Source organism: Anabas testudineus, chromosome 14 (genome assembly GCF_900324465.2).
Source record: "Anabas testudineus chromosome 14, fAnaTes1.2, whole genome shotgun sequence".
NCBI classification, from domain to species: domain Eukaryota; kingdom Metazoa; phylum Chordata; class Actinopteri; order Anabantiformes; family Anabantidae; genus Anabas; species Anabas testudineus.
Window position 1 is genome coordinate 7,582,649 of NC_046623.1, and position 16,692 is coordinate 7,599,340.

The following is a 16,692-nucleotide window of genomic DNA, read 5'->3' on the forward strand; positions in this document are numbered from 1 at the left end:
CCCATGTGAGAGGGAGCCGCAGTGACCCAAGTGTAGCAACACAGCGATCAGTTAATGAAGCCGCAGTGCCTGGAGTGACTGGCTACCACTCCTGTTTGTCAGCAACATACTCAGGCAGAAAGCACAAGCCTTCACACTTCTATATGAGCAACAAAAGCTGTCGGAAACCTGATTGAAACCTTGTTTAGCTGTTAGAAAATAATCAGCTGCAAACATTTATTGCTTACTGTAGCTACGAGGCGCACACCAACAAATAATACTGTGGTTTCAATTTTATTTGGCTGCTTACAAGCGAGAGAGTAACAGGCGGGGTGAAAGTTGTGAAGCGCTCTACAGTCTGTTTACTTAACTACAGTTTAGTGTTAAATACTGCAGCCATTATTAAATTATGCTAATTGTGTGAGAGTAAATGTACTCTATACCTTTAATGTAAAGCGAGCTATATTATTTAATATGTACTTTTATACCTTTAAATATAATATTTTGCTTTATATACATTGCTTTTTATTTAGTTTCATGCACATGGCTGATGTCTTTACCACTTGGCTATGTGTCAAGTATTTCTTTTCAAAACAAAATGCTTTGACTTGCATGAAAACAACAGAAAATCCCCTGACAGCTGCAGTGGTAGTCATCGAGTTGGCAGCGAGCTCAGAGACTGACAACTATTCTAAAGTTGGGAAATCTGGGCGAACAACTTCAGTTTCCTCTGCTTGGTAAATAAAACAGAGATATGATTCTGGGATATAGGTATTTTTGAGGATTTATTTTCCTTTATCAGATTTGAGGGTCTAAGGACAGAGGGTGTAAATTAATTATGACCTTCTGTGACTTGATTAACCCGAGTGAAACAAATCAATTCCTAATTTGAACTAGATAAAGCTAGAGAAAATTCTTTTAAAATTTAAATTTGCTTTATTGACATGACCATAACCAGCTACAGTGCAAACTGTCCTACAATGCTAATTAATTAGCTAATTAGCCACTGGGATTTTGTTGCAAACAAAAAACTATTAATCATGATAAAATAATGTCTTAAAATCTGAACAATCTGGTTTAAGTGCATCGACGATTTAAGGTCAAAGTGTTGATTCACTCCAGTTTTTATTGGTGTTCTTAGATAATGCACAAAAAGACTTAATCTATTTCATTTTAATGTGTCACTACACGAGCACTGCATTTGTACAGGATGTTCTTGTGGGATTTGCTCCCTCCTCTGTTGGCAGTGCTTCTCTGAAAAAAAAAAAAAAACAGGATCTGGGCATAACAAATATTTTTAGGATCCTGATGCTCCAGTTTCATGGTCCCCTGGGATAATCGCTTTTTGTGAGTATGTGAAACCACCAGGAACGTGGAAGAGGTCAGGCGCCACTATCGCTGAGAGAACAACGTTTTCAAAGTCACAGGACTCACACAGTATCTTTCTCACTGTCAAAATACACGTCTCACAAAACAGCCTCTTCAAAAAGCTTGAGGAAAAGAAAACCTGCAGCATGACAGGAAGAAGGAACCTGCAGCACCGATTGTTCTGTCTCTTTCATTTTTAATGTTAGGTGAATTTCTGCAGTTAATGTTCCAATCTGGCAACAGTCCAAAGCCTTGTGGATCTGTGATGAGTCAAAACCAGAAAGGCTGAATCAGAATCATAAAAACATCTCCCCAAATGTACGTGTTTTTTATGGTGGGCACCTAAAACATGAGATGTTATCGACTGAGGAAGGACTTTAGGGTATCCTGTGGAGATTGTGACCAACCACTCAACAGTTTAAGAGGTTTCTTATGTAAAAACCTCTGACATTTTATTTCACATGTGTTAAATCTGTTAGATATAATATAAAATATAACGTTGGACTTTAGACCAATCCAGAAATTGCTGTTCAATCTAGAAACCAGTAGCACAGTACTGGTGTATCTGCAGGATGCCGTGTGGCATCTGAGTTAAAAATAAAACACAGCACATCGTCTTCCAGCCCTCGCCAGTGAATTATAATGAAATGAATCATATCTAAAAGACAAATAAAGCCAGCACACACTTAGAATCATGTAACATCTGCACATTTACATTCACCTCTTTGCCGAGGATCTATATGGGGCCATCTCTCTCTGTGCTGAGCAGGAGATCCTCCATGACACAGACAGAGAGAAAGAGAAACAGCTGTTGTCTGAGATCTGAACTGTCTTTATTTGTCCATCCTCCTGTCTGCCTGTATGGACAGGAAGATCTGCGCTGTGCTGTGTGATGAGGGCCGATCTGCCTAAATATTCCATTGGGAATCGACTCTAATTAAGCAGACTGGAGCCCCAGTCCTGTGCAGCGCTGGATGCCTGCCTAAGTGCCTTCAAGAGAATTTGACTCTCTTCCCACTGATGGAGGCTTCTCTTTGTTACAGTGATTTGTCATCTGCCTCCTTCAGAACTGGAACGGGCATCCTGAGGTTGACAACTGTCCCTTTTCACCAGTCAACTAATTACTGTTACGCTACTTAAAAGGGGGCAAATTGCAAGGAGGGATTTAACTGTCAAAGAAGTGCATTAAAGAAAGACAACAGAGGAGGAAGGATATGGTTGTATATCATTCAAACGTGGCTTCAAATGTCCTATTGTTCACCAGTCCTCAGCACGAAGCTACACTTTGACTGGAAAGTGGTTATCAATCTGAAGCTGTCTTTCATACTATATAAACAGTATTCTCTACAATACAAAAGTTTTCTTTATTATAATCTAATTAAATAGATTTTTAAAACAAACCCACTACCCTGATTGTTTACTGAATTCACTCAGTATTAACTCACACTTTTTGTTTCTAGTGCTGTGTGTGGCCTGATGGTTAAAGCAGCTATTACACACTTCTTGACTTCTACTTATTGACTGCCAATTTCAACAAAATGAAAAGTGTGTATGAAGTTGTGATGTCCTTACTACCCTTGTTCCGTTGTGCACCTGCCAACTCTCCCACTTCTGTGTGTTTGATGCTGTCTTTCATTTGGGATGCTTTTAACTCAGGCTTCTCTGGGGTCTCCTTTGGATGCCTGGACTATAAAGAAAACTCTTCAGAGACATTTTCTATTACAGCCAGTTTTTTTTTTTTCTTTTTCTAAAGCTGTGGTCTCTTTTTCATAGTGAAAGTTAGGACAAAGGAAATGAAGGTCTAGGCACAGATAGTTCTCTTGTTTTCATGGTTTATTTGTAGGGCATCGTAGTTCAAGCGAAGTTATTACACATGCACTTTCATTGCTGTTCTTTCATTTTTTTGTTCACAGTTCAAGTTGAGGTTACACATACGGTTTTCATTCACTGGGAAGATAGCGATGACAACAAAAGAAACAACGAAAAAGCAAAGGACAACTAAATGTAAAGCAGCCACGCACTAAACACGGCCTCTAATGTGAGTATTTTCAACTATTACCCAGCACGGTTAAGGTCAGCTTATCGCAGTTGTAAATGTCAGTGTCGGTTTTTCTAAGCAAAATGCTAAATTCTCACACAAATGCATAAGGAGCCACTGTCTGTGCTCATGATTTGTATTCATGATATGTACTGCATACAAAGGCAAAGGACAAAAAAGGTTTGTTCCCTTCTCCAGTGCTATTAGCACCCAAAGCAGATTCAGTTAACTCTGCCCAAGTGCCTTCAAGAGGATTTGACTCTCGTGCCGTGACTTCTATTTTCACATACAAGTACACTCTGTCTCTGTGCCTGACATTATTCGGTTTTAGATGAGTCTGGAAACCCTGTTGTCACTTGAAGTTATAGAGTTACCCGCTGCTATATTTTTAGCCAGTGGAACAAAGATGGCTAGATAGAGTTTTCTTCCAGCACCGCCAGCGCATCAAAATGTCATTTACTTTGAAACATGACTAAATACTAGGAAAAGTAAAGACATCACCATCAGCCTCAGCTCTATTGTGTGTTCAGAGCTAATTAGCATACTACCATCTGATTATCTCTCCTAGTGCAAATCCACCCCCTTATTCCCTCCAAGTGTCTGTGCTGTCCATACTGTTCAAAGGATCCTACCTGCTGGCCATCAGTATGTTAGTATCGTCCACGGTGACACTTCAGCCCAACCTTTGCAGAGCTGTCTGAAATCAGCCCTGAGAGAAAATATTTATGTAACACAACCTATTTGTATGTAAAGCTAATGCCCACACAAAACAAGACGCACAACTGGATTAAATATCATCTAAACAGATGTAATCTCATCCCATTACAGCAGGTTGTTTTACTATTCTACTCGCTGGGTGTGGAATTTCACTGCACCTCAGGGTGTTCAGCACTTCTCCTATTCCCCTGAACAGCACTAGACAGAGAGACTCACACTACATGGCTCAATTCCCACAAGCTCTCTGTCTTTGCAGTCTTTTCTCTCTCTCTCTCTGTCTGTCTGTCTATGCACTGTGCAGGAAGAGGCTGGAGGTGACGGGTAATCTCTGGCAGCGATTATAAATCCACTGTGCTTCTATTATTGATGAGAAGCCTCAAAGGTGTTTATCGCTCCGTCTTTACTTTACTGAAGGGATGAGCAGACTGATAATTTTAAGGGCGGGAGGGGAGCAGAAATAAAAGCCCACAGCATATTTATCAACAAGTAAAGCTTGATAACAAAAGTAATTGCCACAAATTAAATGATGGATGACTGTGTATAAATTCATTAGTAGTACACTCCGGTAGACGTATTAATCTTTAATGGTTAATGGTCTATTCTAAACACCTACTTCAATTGAAATCATGTCCAGAATGGTTGCATCCTGATGCCTGAGTGATCTCACTGTATTTGCTCACTCCTCACTCTTTGTGAGAGATCTTCCCTCAGGCTAGGAGGGTAGGCTATTTATAGTAGGCTCATTGTTGTTGCTGTTACGGGACAGTGTGTCCTACTTACACTGGGAGCTGATATTACATTAAAGCAAGTGTTGATGTCACAGCTCATATAAAGAATTGTTCTCTAGAGATGCCGGTGTGTCTTGCCACCCTCAAGCATCTGGAAAGACACTTGCCAGACAGATGCTGCCGACAAGGCCGCTATTCACGTTAAACCACCGCGGTTAAGAGATCATAATCAAATCAGACTGACGCGCCAGAGAGAGACCACCATTATCTGATTAGATAACCCCAATCTAATATGGAGGCAATGTGAGAATGGAAACCCTCTGTATCCGCGTGAAGAGCAGAGAAAAGCAAACTCCTCTTAATTAATGAAAAATGTTCGCTGCTGTCACTAAAAATATTTGCCTGTGTCAGAGAAATGAAGACAGAGCTGCAGTGAAGGTCAGAGCGAAACTCGTAAGGCCAGCAATAATGAAGATCATTATGTGGAGGGCAGGAGCCTTTACCCGCAAATATCCAAGCAAAGAACGGGAGGTTAAGATGGGCTCACAATGAATCATTCAAATGAGCACACAAGGAAAAGAGAAAACACTTGTACCTTATTGTAACACATTAAAAGCTACTGTTTTATTGTGATACCTGGTGTTGCCTTATCTTTTAGCAAATGACACATTTACAAATGTTCAACACAGTCCTAAAATCATTCAGCGTTTGGGAGGAAGATCAGAAATATTTAGGTTACAGTATAGTAAGAATAAGCGTTAGTCAGTGGATATAATCAAAATTCAACTGTAAAGTCCATCCACTGTAGTAGATGACAAGAAAAGCAAAGGATTCAGACAGTAGAACTGAAAAATCCATTTGCTAAACGAAATGTGACAACAGACCATAGCTACTAATCCTCCAAATGAAGACTAATGATCTTCTCAGTAAGTAAACACATTCCCAGTTAACCCTTATTTAACACATTTTTGACTATGAAGCATTCTCTCCGGTGCAGCCACAGCGAGCAGCATGCTTTAGCAAACACTGAATGTGAATCAAGACTCATGTGGGAAAACTAGCTGCTAGCTGATCATCACCTAGGAAACAAGGATGAGGAGGCTGTTTAATTCCTCCACGTGAATTAAGCCCAGGTGACCTCAAACAATGTATGCAGAAAAAAAGAAAAAAACGACAAATAACAAGCCTTAATTGAATGTACCTGTCTCGCCTGTTTTAACATCGTCCTCTAAATGAGGATGCTGAGATCTGAGGCAATCATGATGCACTGCAAGTGTTTACAACAGGAGGAAAAAAAAGAAGAAGAAGAAGTGAAAAGTGGGGAGCAGAGCTAGTGAGACTTTAAATGGCCGATGGTGTTCGAGACAAAAAGGAACAGACACTGCGTTTATTCCTTTAGAAGCTCTGAGACGAGGTGTTTTGTTTCCAGCGTGTTTGCAGATAAAGCCGGCTGAACTAGTGTGTGTTCAGTACCTGCTCCAAGATGGAGTTGATCCTGTCCACTTCACAGTCGATGAGAAAGCGTTTCTCCTGCCGGCGGTCCATCTCCTCAATGATGCGTCGGTACTCCACGGGGTCCAAAATGTTCCCCACCGAGCGAGCTGTCACCTGCCAGTTATTGGCTACAGCCGACTCCATGATGGCCTGGAGGATTGCAAAACCTGGAGGAGCAGAGGGAGAAGAGCTCTATCACACATCTGTTTTTCTATGTTTATTTCAGAGTAGTAGCATTTTATCTAAGTGCTGTGCTGTACTGTGAATCCAAATAGCTGTGAAGATGAGCTGTGAGGCTATTCGGGCTTTGGTTAGCAACATGTTTAATGTGTGATCAGCTTTTTATTACACTTATTAACAAATCAGTGATACAGCCATGAAATGTTTATTGCTGAATTACCTGCAGTTAAACTGCATCTTATGAACAGTTTTGAGTAATTATCCAAAGTAAATTGAGACAGAAAACACTCACACAGTCCACATAAAGGTGGTTTTCATGTCACAGCATGAGATTGTAAAGTCTGTTGACGGTAATAGTTTGCACTATGTACTAATATAAGCCTTACAAAGGTTTAGTTGGACTGTATGAGACAGATTTAACAAACGAAGCAGAGTCAGGAGTGAAAATGAGATGAATCAAGAGTCCACAGAGAGGTCGATACAACCACAAAAGATTAAATTAAAGCTGTGGCACATCTAACAAAGATAGAGAGGTTACAGGGCATAATTGACTATTAACTGGGAAATGTGTCCCATGCTGCCTCAGCAGTGTGTCACAAGAGGTCACCTCAGTCATCTCTTTACTGGTGTACTGAAGAATTCAAACTTATTTAAAGCTGGAGACACAAAAAATACAACAAGACACGTCGGACAGACTCTAGCAAAAGCAGTGAAATGGACTGCTAAAGAAGCAGGTCAGCTACCATAGTTGGCTATTCAGTGGTGTGTTTTACTTTGCAGAGCTCACTGTGTAAGAAAGGAAGTAGGTGAGCGAACAGTAACCTGGATGAGCAGGGACACTGGACGGTCATCATGCACCCGCAAGAATATGGAAGTTGTCGCTGATCATTTAACAAGATGGTTAAGGATTTATAGTCACGAAGGCCGGTCGTAAATGAGCTCAAAAGAGATGTCACTGAGCATTCTTATTAAATTTAAATAGTAGAGGGTATAGAGAGAGAAGTCATTTGTGACTGTTTTTACAATCCCTTTTTTTGCCTTTATTTAATAAGGTGATAATCTTGAGGCAGAGAACGTGTGACATGCAACAAAGATCGTCAGCCGGACTAAAGCCAGCAACATTGTGGTTAGGTGGCATGTGCCGTAACCGTTCAGCTACAAGTTCACTGTTTCTATTGACATTTTTGTTTAAAGAATGAAGTCTCTTTTTATTCATTCATCTAATGTTACAGTAAAATCTGTTAACCAGTTAAGATGAAGTAAAGGTGAACTGTCCGATTACTGGGATTGTTCAAAGAAGCCTGAATCTCCTGCTGAGCTTCTGTGTGTGACGGGTTCATGGTGTCGATTCAACAAAACCCCCAGTGTGGAAGGACAGACACAGTGACATGACGGCACTTATACACACAGGCTCCCCTGGGCTAGGCATCTACATGGGTGCGATATGGACTATAAATGATAATTATACCCAATCCTGAGCTTTAAAGAGCACAATTAAATTCTGTCTGGGTACTTTTCCAAAATGCTAAGCAACATGGGACTCATCATGTTCTACAGCTGAAGCACTTTTTAACAACTTACGCCGTGTTATCCATCTTCATTCTGTACATTGTCTAAGTCTGCACTTACAGTCACAGTTATATTGTAATTTTGCTCTTGCTGGAGATAAACTGTGATAAATCAGCTGCAGTGTAAATGCAATTAACAAACAAGTTTGCACACTGTAGAGATGAACACACACACACACATCCTAAATGTGCATATTTCTACTGACTGATAGTGAGCAGTGATGACTTTGTAAGGCATCATCAGCTCATTACATGCTGTATCACAGTATGTCATAACTAATGGACGCACACACACACAAAAAAATGTTTATCACTGAGCCAACATGCTACAGCTGACTGGACTGAATAAGCTAAAGCAGCATCATATGCTTTGTTACCCCTTTCTCTCAGAGCAAGGATAAAAATGCTGAGTCCATGAAGTAATGGATATTATTACGGGTGTTGAATAAGCTAGTGTAAAACTTGTTTATGTAAATAGTCAGTTACAGAGCCTCTCTACTGCAAAGCGGGCATTACACGGACTGCTTCTCAGTCTATGTAGCAGTCAAGTGATGCACAACCTCCCTGTAGCACAGACCAGACTGCACTGGTCACGGCTATTGGAGCTGTTTTATCACCATCTGTATGTATGCCCTATTAGGTTATATAGGGATGTATATCAGTCAGTGCTATTTAACACTTAATTTGGTTGAGTTACACAGTCAGCCATGCACTATATAGTAAAAGTATAGGTATTAGAAAGGAGAGATAACTTTTGAAGACCTTTAACTATTACCCTTTGACTATCACAGTATCTTATTGGTTAATTACTACTTATGTTATATGTCGTGTAGAATCTGTGTGCATCTCAAAACGACTGGCTGCATTTCAGACGAATAAATAGTTGTAGCAAGACGCAGATCAGTCTAATCAGACTGTATGCAGAGAATGTGAAGGTGCTCTCAAGCGGCCGTCTTGTAGATTCAGAGGAAAGCGGAGCTCAGATTAGCTGATGACAATGACCCTCACTGAACACTTTTCTGTTCCAGGTGAACTTTAGTCAGAGTTAACATTTCATTTACTTTAATTCTGATGTACAAGGCTGTAAAATGTCTAAAGCAATGCCGTCCAAAGTGGATGCTAAAGAACCCAGGGACATCTTCAGGAAGGACAAAGGGGACTCATTAATTATTCAGTAACACATTTATATGTACCATATCATAAATGTTATCATCATGTTTTATTGCACATTTTAATAATAATAAAATAGTCATCTATACTTTACCTGAACTGAACTAGCAAAGCTAGGAGGTACCGATGCTTTTAAAAAAATTGAGTTGTGTTACTACAGTTGTGATACCTTTAGCATTTGTGTGCAAATAACCCAGAGCAAAAACATGACCCTGTCTGTGTGAGGCCGCGCTGACCTGCACGTTTTCACTAATGGATCATTTCATCAGCAATGTGAAGATAAATCCCGCATTCACAGCTGAACTAGCTTTTCTCAGCTGGCTCAACCAGTGACTGTTACTAATGGACATGTGTGCTGACATGTTCCCGATACAACTCCTAAGTATTCAGAGCACAGCGACTCAGCTGACATGTCCGCCCTCCGTTCCCCTGCTGGTGACCTTCACAGTGAAGTGCTTGGCAGAAACCACTCACATCACGTATGACCTTTAAAGACAAGTGGTTCTTGCTGGGAGCCTCCACATTAGCCACTCAGGAGTCTAAAGAGGAGAAGTCCATCTACATATCTGATACTCAGGCAGATTAAGGAATTTAAAAAAGGTGTTAGTGTGATCGTCCTGTCTCGTGTGTGAGTGCATTTTGAATAGTCAGAAAAAGGTGCTGAGCTGACCTCAGACTGAGCTCAACCTGACTCCTGACTCTATCAGGTCAAACAGGCAGAAACATGTTTTTTCTTTATCAGCCTGAAGATATCAAAACAAGAATCTAGCACAGTATATCTCTAGTGGCAGACAGGAAATGAAAAGGCGCAGGCTGAGTGTCAGCTCTCCTCCCAGTGTTCTGACACAGCACCGAACACCATAAGCTGGGATGCTGTATGACACTTTGAGACATGTAAGTAGCTGCTTAAGAAAAGGGATTTAGGGGGGATTTACTAATGATTCCCTTGAGAGTAGTATTTTTGTTCCTTTTCTGTCACTAAACTAAGCTGCATGTTTTGGATTTAAACATTCGGGTGAGCTCGTCCATTGAAGACAGATACGTGGCGATAAAAGCAGGAATTAACTGAATGTGACATTTCCTGTATCCTAACTTCAATAATGACAATGCAAATGGGAAATCTGAATGTCAACGGACGCCCACGTCTCTGGGTGAATATTAACACTGATGTGATTTATCAGTCAGCGCACAAATGATAAAGACTTTTGGTCCTAGAGTTTTGGTTGACTTTGTAAACAGATGGTATGTTTTACGACAGCCAGCAGGCAGGACAACCATGAAGGGCATTTACAGAGTCAATTATTCGGCACCAACCTGAATCGTAATACATATTCAAAATCAGGAGCATATTGTCACAAGGCTATTTCTGGAACGATAATCATTTTTCTCACACAAGTGTGCGATACAGAAACAGCCTTGATGTCAGAGAAAATATGAATTAGTTAAGTGTCAGTAGCAACAGAAAATCCAGGCTCAGAAATAAAATATTCTCCAGCTGCACACGACGTTCAGCGTCTTTTTCACTCACTGTTGTAGTTTCATACCCTGGAAATGCACTGTATATTTCATTCTTGATAAGCAGTCAGCTATTTCCAGTATGCAAACCAAAGTTAGCAACTGCTAGCTGGTGAAAAAAGTACAATCTGTACTTTCCGTCGAGAGTTTGGTGGAGAGAAAAACAACTCATATCAGTGCTGATGCTGCTGTGTGTCTACTAGATTTGTAAATAGGTAAATAACGTTTTCCACTGCATGTTGCAGATCTATGTGCACATAAGAAATCATCCCTGTCTTCTAAGTATTAAAAACCAATACATGTCAACTTTTTTATATTTAATAAAATCGCAGAAGAATATTTGGTGCAATTTAAAGTCACAAACACGAAGAAAGTCCGGCACAGTATCTGTAGGCAATGAACAAAAGACTGTTTCTGTTTCCTTCTCTGCATTCATACACAAACAAATAGTTTTCTCTTTTACCAACTCACAACTTTTATTTTTTAAGTGGCTGCATCTCAAAGATAATGAATAGAGGACATCTATTCTCCTGAAGATATAAGTAGTGACCAGACCAGACCAGTAGAGTGGCAATAGCTTAAATCTGTCTTCCATAAATGCTCAAGCCTACAAACATAACACACACACTTTGCTTTGAAGTTTATCCATGAAATGCACCCAAAGAAATAACGATGACGGCAATTGTTAGAGCAAGCAACCCAGCAGCAGCCTTGGCCTGTACTGTGTATGTGGGATTCTCTTGAATATATAAGCTTAGTGGCCCACACAGCACTGCCCAGGAGATCAGTATGCACTCCTCTGATGTGGTATTCTTTGCAGCTCACAGGAATGGCTTCATAAAGCGTTTGCTATAGGGTTCCACTGTGAACTAAACAATATTGTACTTTTCTCACTTGAAACTCTCTTAAATGTTAAAAAATAAATTACTTGACTTAAGAATCTGTTAAATATTTGATAACGAATGCTTCTGAAATTCTGTGAGAAAAATCTTCTATTTAATGCAGCATGATACATTCACCAGGAGATTTCTTTTCTCTGAAACAGACTGAAAGACAGGGACCGACTGAAGCTCTGCTGGCACCTGGCCATGTGCTTCTTCTGCTCTGTCTTGGGCAAGCGGCTCACATGACGGCTGAGTGTGCTGTGCAGTCTCAACTGTGGCTCAGTTGTCTCTCCCCCCACCCCCCCGCACCCCATGCAGAAGGTGACCTCTTTAAAATTCTCTTGCCGGCATCTGAACTGCATCGTTGTCATGGGATGCCCGCAGCTAAGTGCAACACCAAAGGGAACGGAGACAAAGACACTGAGCCTACTTCTTAAAGTAATCTCCGAAAATCTCAAAGCATATACTGTAAGACTATTTTCAGTGGGCAACGCTTACAGAGGCAGTGAAATAATAAAAAGGATTAAAGCTGCCAAATGACAGTAAAAGGACACTTTTGAGTACAATTAGCCTAACAACGCCTACGCTCGATGCAGACCAATGCAGATAACAGCTCACTGTTCCAAATGAACTGAACTGCAAAGCGCCCTGCACCCCCACACCACCCACTCCTGCCAAATCCACGATCAGAGCTAATCAAACAGATTATTTCTTATCTAATGACAGCTGCAAAGTTGCTAACAGAATGTTGAGCAGTTGTCCTCCGGTTTCCTTTCATTTTTTTTAATATACTTTTTATTTATTATTCAACAAAAAGTTCATAAACTTTTGTTGCTCTTGAAGCTGATTCACATATCATGAGGAATGCAAAACATATAAAGAATAGACATTTATATGAGAACCACATCCACTGACATGCAGTCTGGCTCTTACCCATCAGTACGAGCAGCACTAACTGTTCTTTTTCTGCTGTTCTATAAAAAAACACCCTCTCATATCTTAAGCAAATAAAAATGGCATTTTCTCTTGGGCAAACGGGGAAGCGCACATCACATCAGTCTATTTCATAATGCAAAAAGACTGACTTGTGATGGCCTTGTTGTATCCTGAAAGCAAGTGTCCTGAAATAGATAAGAGGCATTTGAGCATCACAAAGCCGAGAATCGTGGCATCAACAGAGCAGCACTTAATAACGCAGAGGGGATTTCTGTAAGTCACCTGGTATCTTATGCAGCTGTGCAAAGTGCTAAGGTTAGAGCAGATTAGATACGACAAGCTGGAGCTTACAGAAACAGATGGGAGGGGGCCCCGACTTCATACTGTAGTAAAAAACATTTGGTTCCTCTGACAGCATATCTGACAGTGCTTGGCCCTCTGTGCCATTTGCTGTTTTCTGACACAAGAGAGGAACAGAGGCTTTGCTGACTCCTCTGTTCCTTCCCTCACTCTTCGTCCCTGTACAGCCTCATTTTCTTTTTCTATTCATTTCAAGATGCGGCTATTTATTCATCTGTGAGCAGCTGAGACAAACAATGTTGAGCTGCGGAGAGAAGAAAATCTCTGCTTCAGTAATAAAGCCCTTGCTCCTGAACTGCTTTGTTTCCCGCTGAGCTGGCAGGAGTGAACAGACATTTAACAAAAGAGCAGGATAAGTGGGACCTGGTGACTGATTAGATAATCAATGATTAAAATTACCCTGTGGATTGATTTCAATTTTTTAAGCAGCATTGTAAGCCGAGAGGTGAGGGAGAAAAGGTAAGCACTGATCTTACAGTATATGTTAGTAGTAACAGATAGGGCAAATATAATAGATTGAGCTTCAGAATAGTTAAACGACTGTAATATACTGTAATGAACACACGTAAGTCAGATTACAGCTATATATACCATCTATACCTTTATCCCCCCCAAACCAATTTTGAAAGTTTGATTTGTCATATGTATTTTGCTATTTTAGCCCAAACTAGGCAATCTGCTAATTATGAATCCACATTGATGACAGCAGTGGACGGAGGCGCTATGTTTATCACTTGTTCATTTGTTTGTTTGCCCCATTTTTGGGAATGTGATGTCTCAAGAACACTTTGAGCAAATGTCTTCATTAGCACGAGAGTGCACTTGGACTCTGGGATGAAATGATCATATTTTGGTGGAGCCTAGTTACGTACAAGCCAAACAATGAAATTGTGCTTTTATTATCTGCTGGCATCACAGTCATTGATTAATTCGCAGCTGTGTAATAATAACATCCGTTCATGTTCATTCAGGTGTATAGTGCAGCTATTACAACATGGCACTTCTCACAATTTCTCTGCCGCTATGCTCATGCCAGCACTGTTCTCTGCATCAGCTCCCTCCATCGCACTGTTTGTTATTGCGATTTAACTAAGATTTAATCTATGTGTTTGTTAAGGGGGGTTTGCGCTCTCAGCTGAATCCTTGTAGCTGCTCATTGAAAACGTCCCCAAATAGAACTGCTCGTTTGTAAGCATGTGCTATGACTGGTCCATAAAGTTAAATTACTTATATCACAACATTGTGACATTATTTTTTATTCTCATTGCCTCATTTTGTGTTTTGATAATGATGGTGGAGAGGTAATTTGGTAACACATTTGCCATGCCAGTAGGAACACGTTAAACTGTTTAATTAATAGCAACATGTTCAATTTTCCCGTTCTGCCACGATTAATGATGGCTGAGTTTCTTTTAGCAGGTTCCATTTCAGGGTTCTTGTATTGTGCATCGTTTTCACACTGTCATGGCTTACTAGGGCACGACACGAAAAGATCAGAGCCATTGTTAATGTTATTAGTAGCACCTAATATATTATTCCTACTATGACAAATCAAAATGCCTGTGTGGAAACATCTGCATTTGTTTTTTAAGTTTATCCTTAGATTACTCACTCATGTGTAGGTTAAGTCTAAAACAGCACACAAACAGTATAAATGGAGCTTGACTGGGGGATTCAGAAAAACACAGAGAGCTACAGTATAAGACATGTAGGAACTGTCCAAGGTCCTGAATAATGATCTCTGTACTGAAAGAACTCAAGTGGTCACTTTAAACCAATATTGGAAAGACATGTGATTAGATGCAGACCCACATTTACATTTGACTGTTTTCGTCTGTTTAATAATTCACGCTGGTGCAGATGTGACTTTAGTCACATATACTGGCACAATGAGCAAGAAGCAATAGCTACAGTACAGAGTACCTGAAATAAAAAAATAAAAAAATTAAGTGTTGCACCTCCAAAGAAAAAAATATATAATGTGATGGAACTGTTTGAAGTTATGTAATATCTTTCTGAAGGTTGCTGTAGATCCACTGGTCTGTTACAGTTTCTGCAATGAAAGCCTGTCAGCCAATCTGTTCAGTAAATGTGTCTTCAAATTTGAAAGCAACAATGTCCAGAACAAGAGATTGTGTTAGTTTAACTCGATGCTTTATGAGGATCTCAGACTAAGAAAATAAAAAGCATCATGTTTTTTTATAAAGGTTCACTTTCTTGTATTTGGTATTCCACATCAATAATTTACCTGCAGGATTTTATAGATACAATGGGCTCAACATCTTGGTGTGGAGCTAAAGGTCTGCAGCTAACGTGGTGTTAAGCTTGCATGCTTGCTGTTGTTTTGAAGCTGCAGTGCCTCTGCATGCGTGGTTGTGCACGGATCAATTGGTGCCTTTTTGGGCATTTGGCTGAGCGGAGGGAGCGTTTGATAACAGAGGAGGTTTGGTTCATGCAAAAAACACTCAGACAGCTCAACGCCTCAGCTGTATCTTCTCAGTGAATGCGCACCACCCTTTGAGGTTTTCACCAATGAGGTCACTGCATAACGCACACACACACACACACACACACACACAGCATCTTTCTAAAATGCACTCCATTCGCGGCTGTAAATCTAACAAAAATCTGATTCCCAAGGAGAATCTAAAATTCATTCAGTGCACCGAGTCACAGAGAGGATTCTTATGGAGTCATAAACATGTCTGAAAGAAAAAAGGCACTGTTCTAGTTTGAAAGTTTATTCAATTTGGCATAGTTCTGTCTAACCTTGGCTGTCTTGTGTTTTCTAATCTGCATCTCTTTGTTTTTCTGAATCCTTTGAAATACATCTTACAGAAAAGCACCTTTCACTCACTACTTGGCAATTCTGTTACATGCGTCTCCCAGTTACACTCTCCTTTCCTCTCTATGTTCTCTGTGATGCATAATAGAGTCCTTGAATGGGGAGGAAGAAAGCTCTCTTGAAGCAGAAGAGCATGATTATTATGGCCCAGTGGGGAGAACAGTGTTTACCCACAGAAGAGGGCAGAGGGGGGGTTCATGGCCTATTGATATATGCCTATCTCCAAGTAAAGGTGCAATAAGGTGATCACAGAATGAAACAGCTGCTTGGTGCCATTCTCTTTCTCTCCTCCTCTCCTCCTCTCTGTTAATGAGCACGTGTGCATGACTGCTGAGTGCGCCTCTTTATCAGCGAGCGATTAATCATACGTTTCCTTGCGGAGACGAAACCGACCAGACATTCAGCAGCAGAGTGATTACAAACCGAATGCAAATTCACAATCCCGACCATTTGTCAGAGCAGCAGGAAAAATGCAGGAAAAGCTGCAGCTCAGGTTGTAGAAAAAGAAGAATTACATTACATATAGATCAAGTACGAGTACTTTTACTCTACTACTAGTACTACTGCGTATTACTCCACAACATTTATTTGAAATCTTTAGTCAACAGTTAGTTTGAAGACTCTAAATAATAATAAAAAATAAATCATGTTGTTATTATAGGTTTGGATAAAATGAGGTAGACTATTGATCCTTGGGCTAAAAAATATTAACCAGCAGTAAATTAAGTAATTAATATTAGTTCCACCTTTAACAGTTACAATATTAAATAAATATTAATTTGAATTCAATAAAATAATGTAATAATGACAACAATATACTACAAGTATTGTAGGACTACGTAAATAATATAGTACATAATAATGGCTCCTATATTATATATTTTATTAAGATTATATTATAATAATAATA

The 16,692-nt window shown here is 40.0% G+C and overlaps 1 protein-coding gene across 2 annotated transcripts in view; it reads right to left on the reverse strand.

Annotated features, from left to right (window-relative positions):
- LOC113170295 (glutamate receptor 3-like) overlaps positions 1–16,692 on the reverse strand; it is a 57,911-nt gene that overhangs the window by 26,779 nt on the left and 14,440 nt on the right. For both annotated transcript variants that reach the window (XM_026372334.1, XM_026372335.1), the window contains exon 4: positions 6,304–6,491. In XM_026372334.1, coding sequence (XP_026228119.1) covers positions 6,304–6,491 — 188 coding nt within the window. The remainder of the gene's footprint in view (positions 1–6,303; positions 6,492–16,692) is intronic.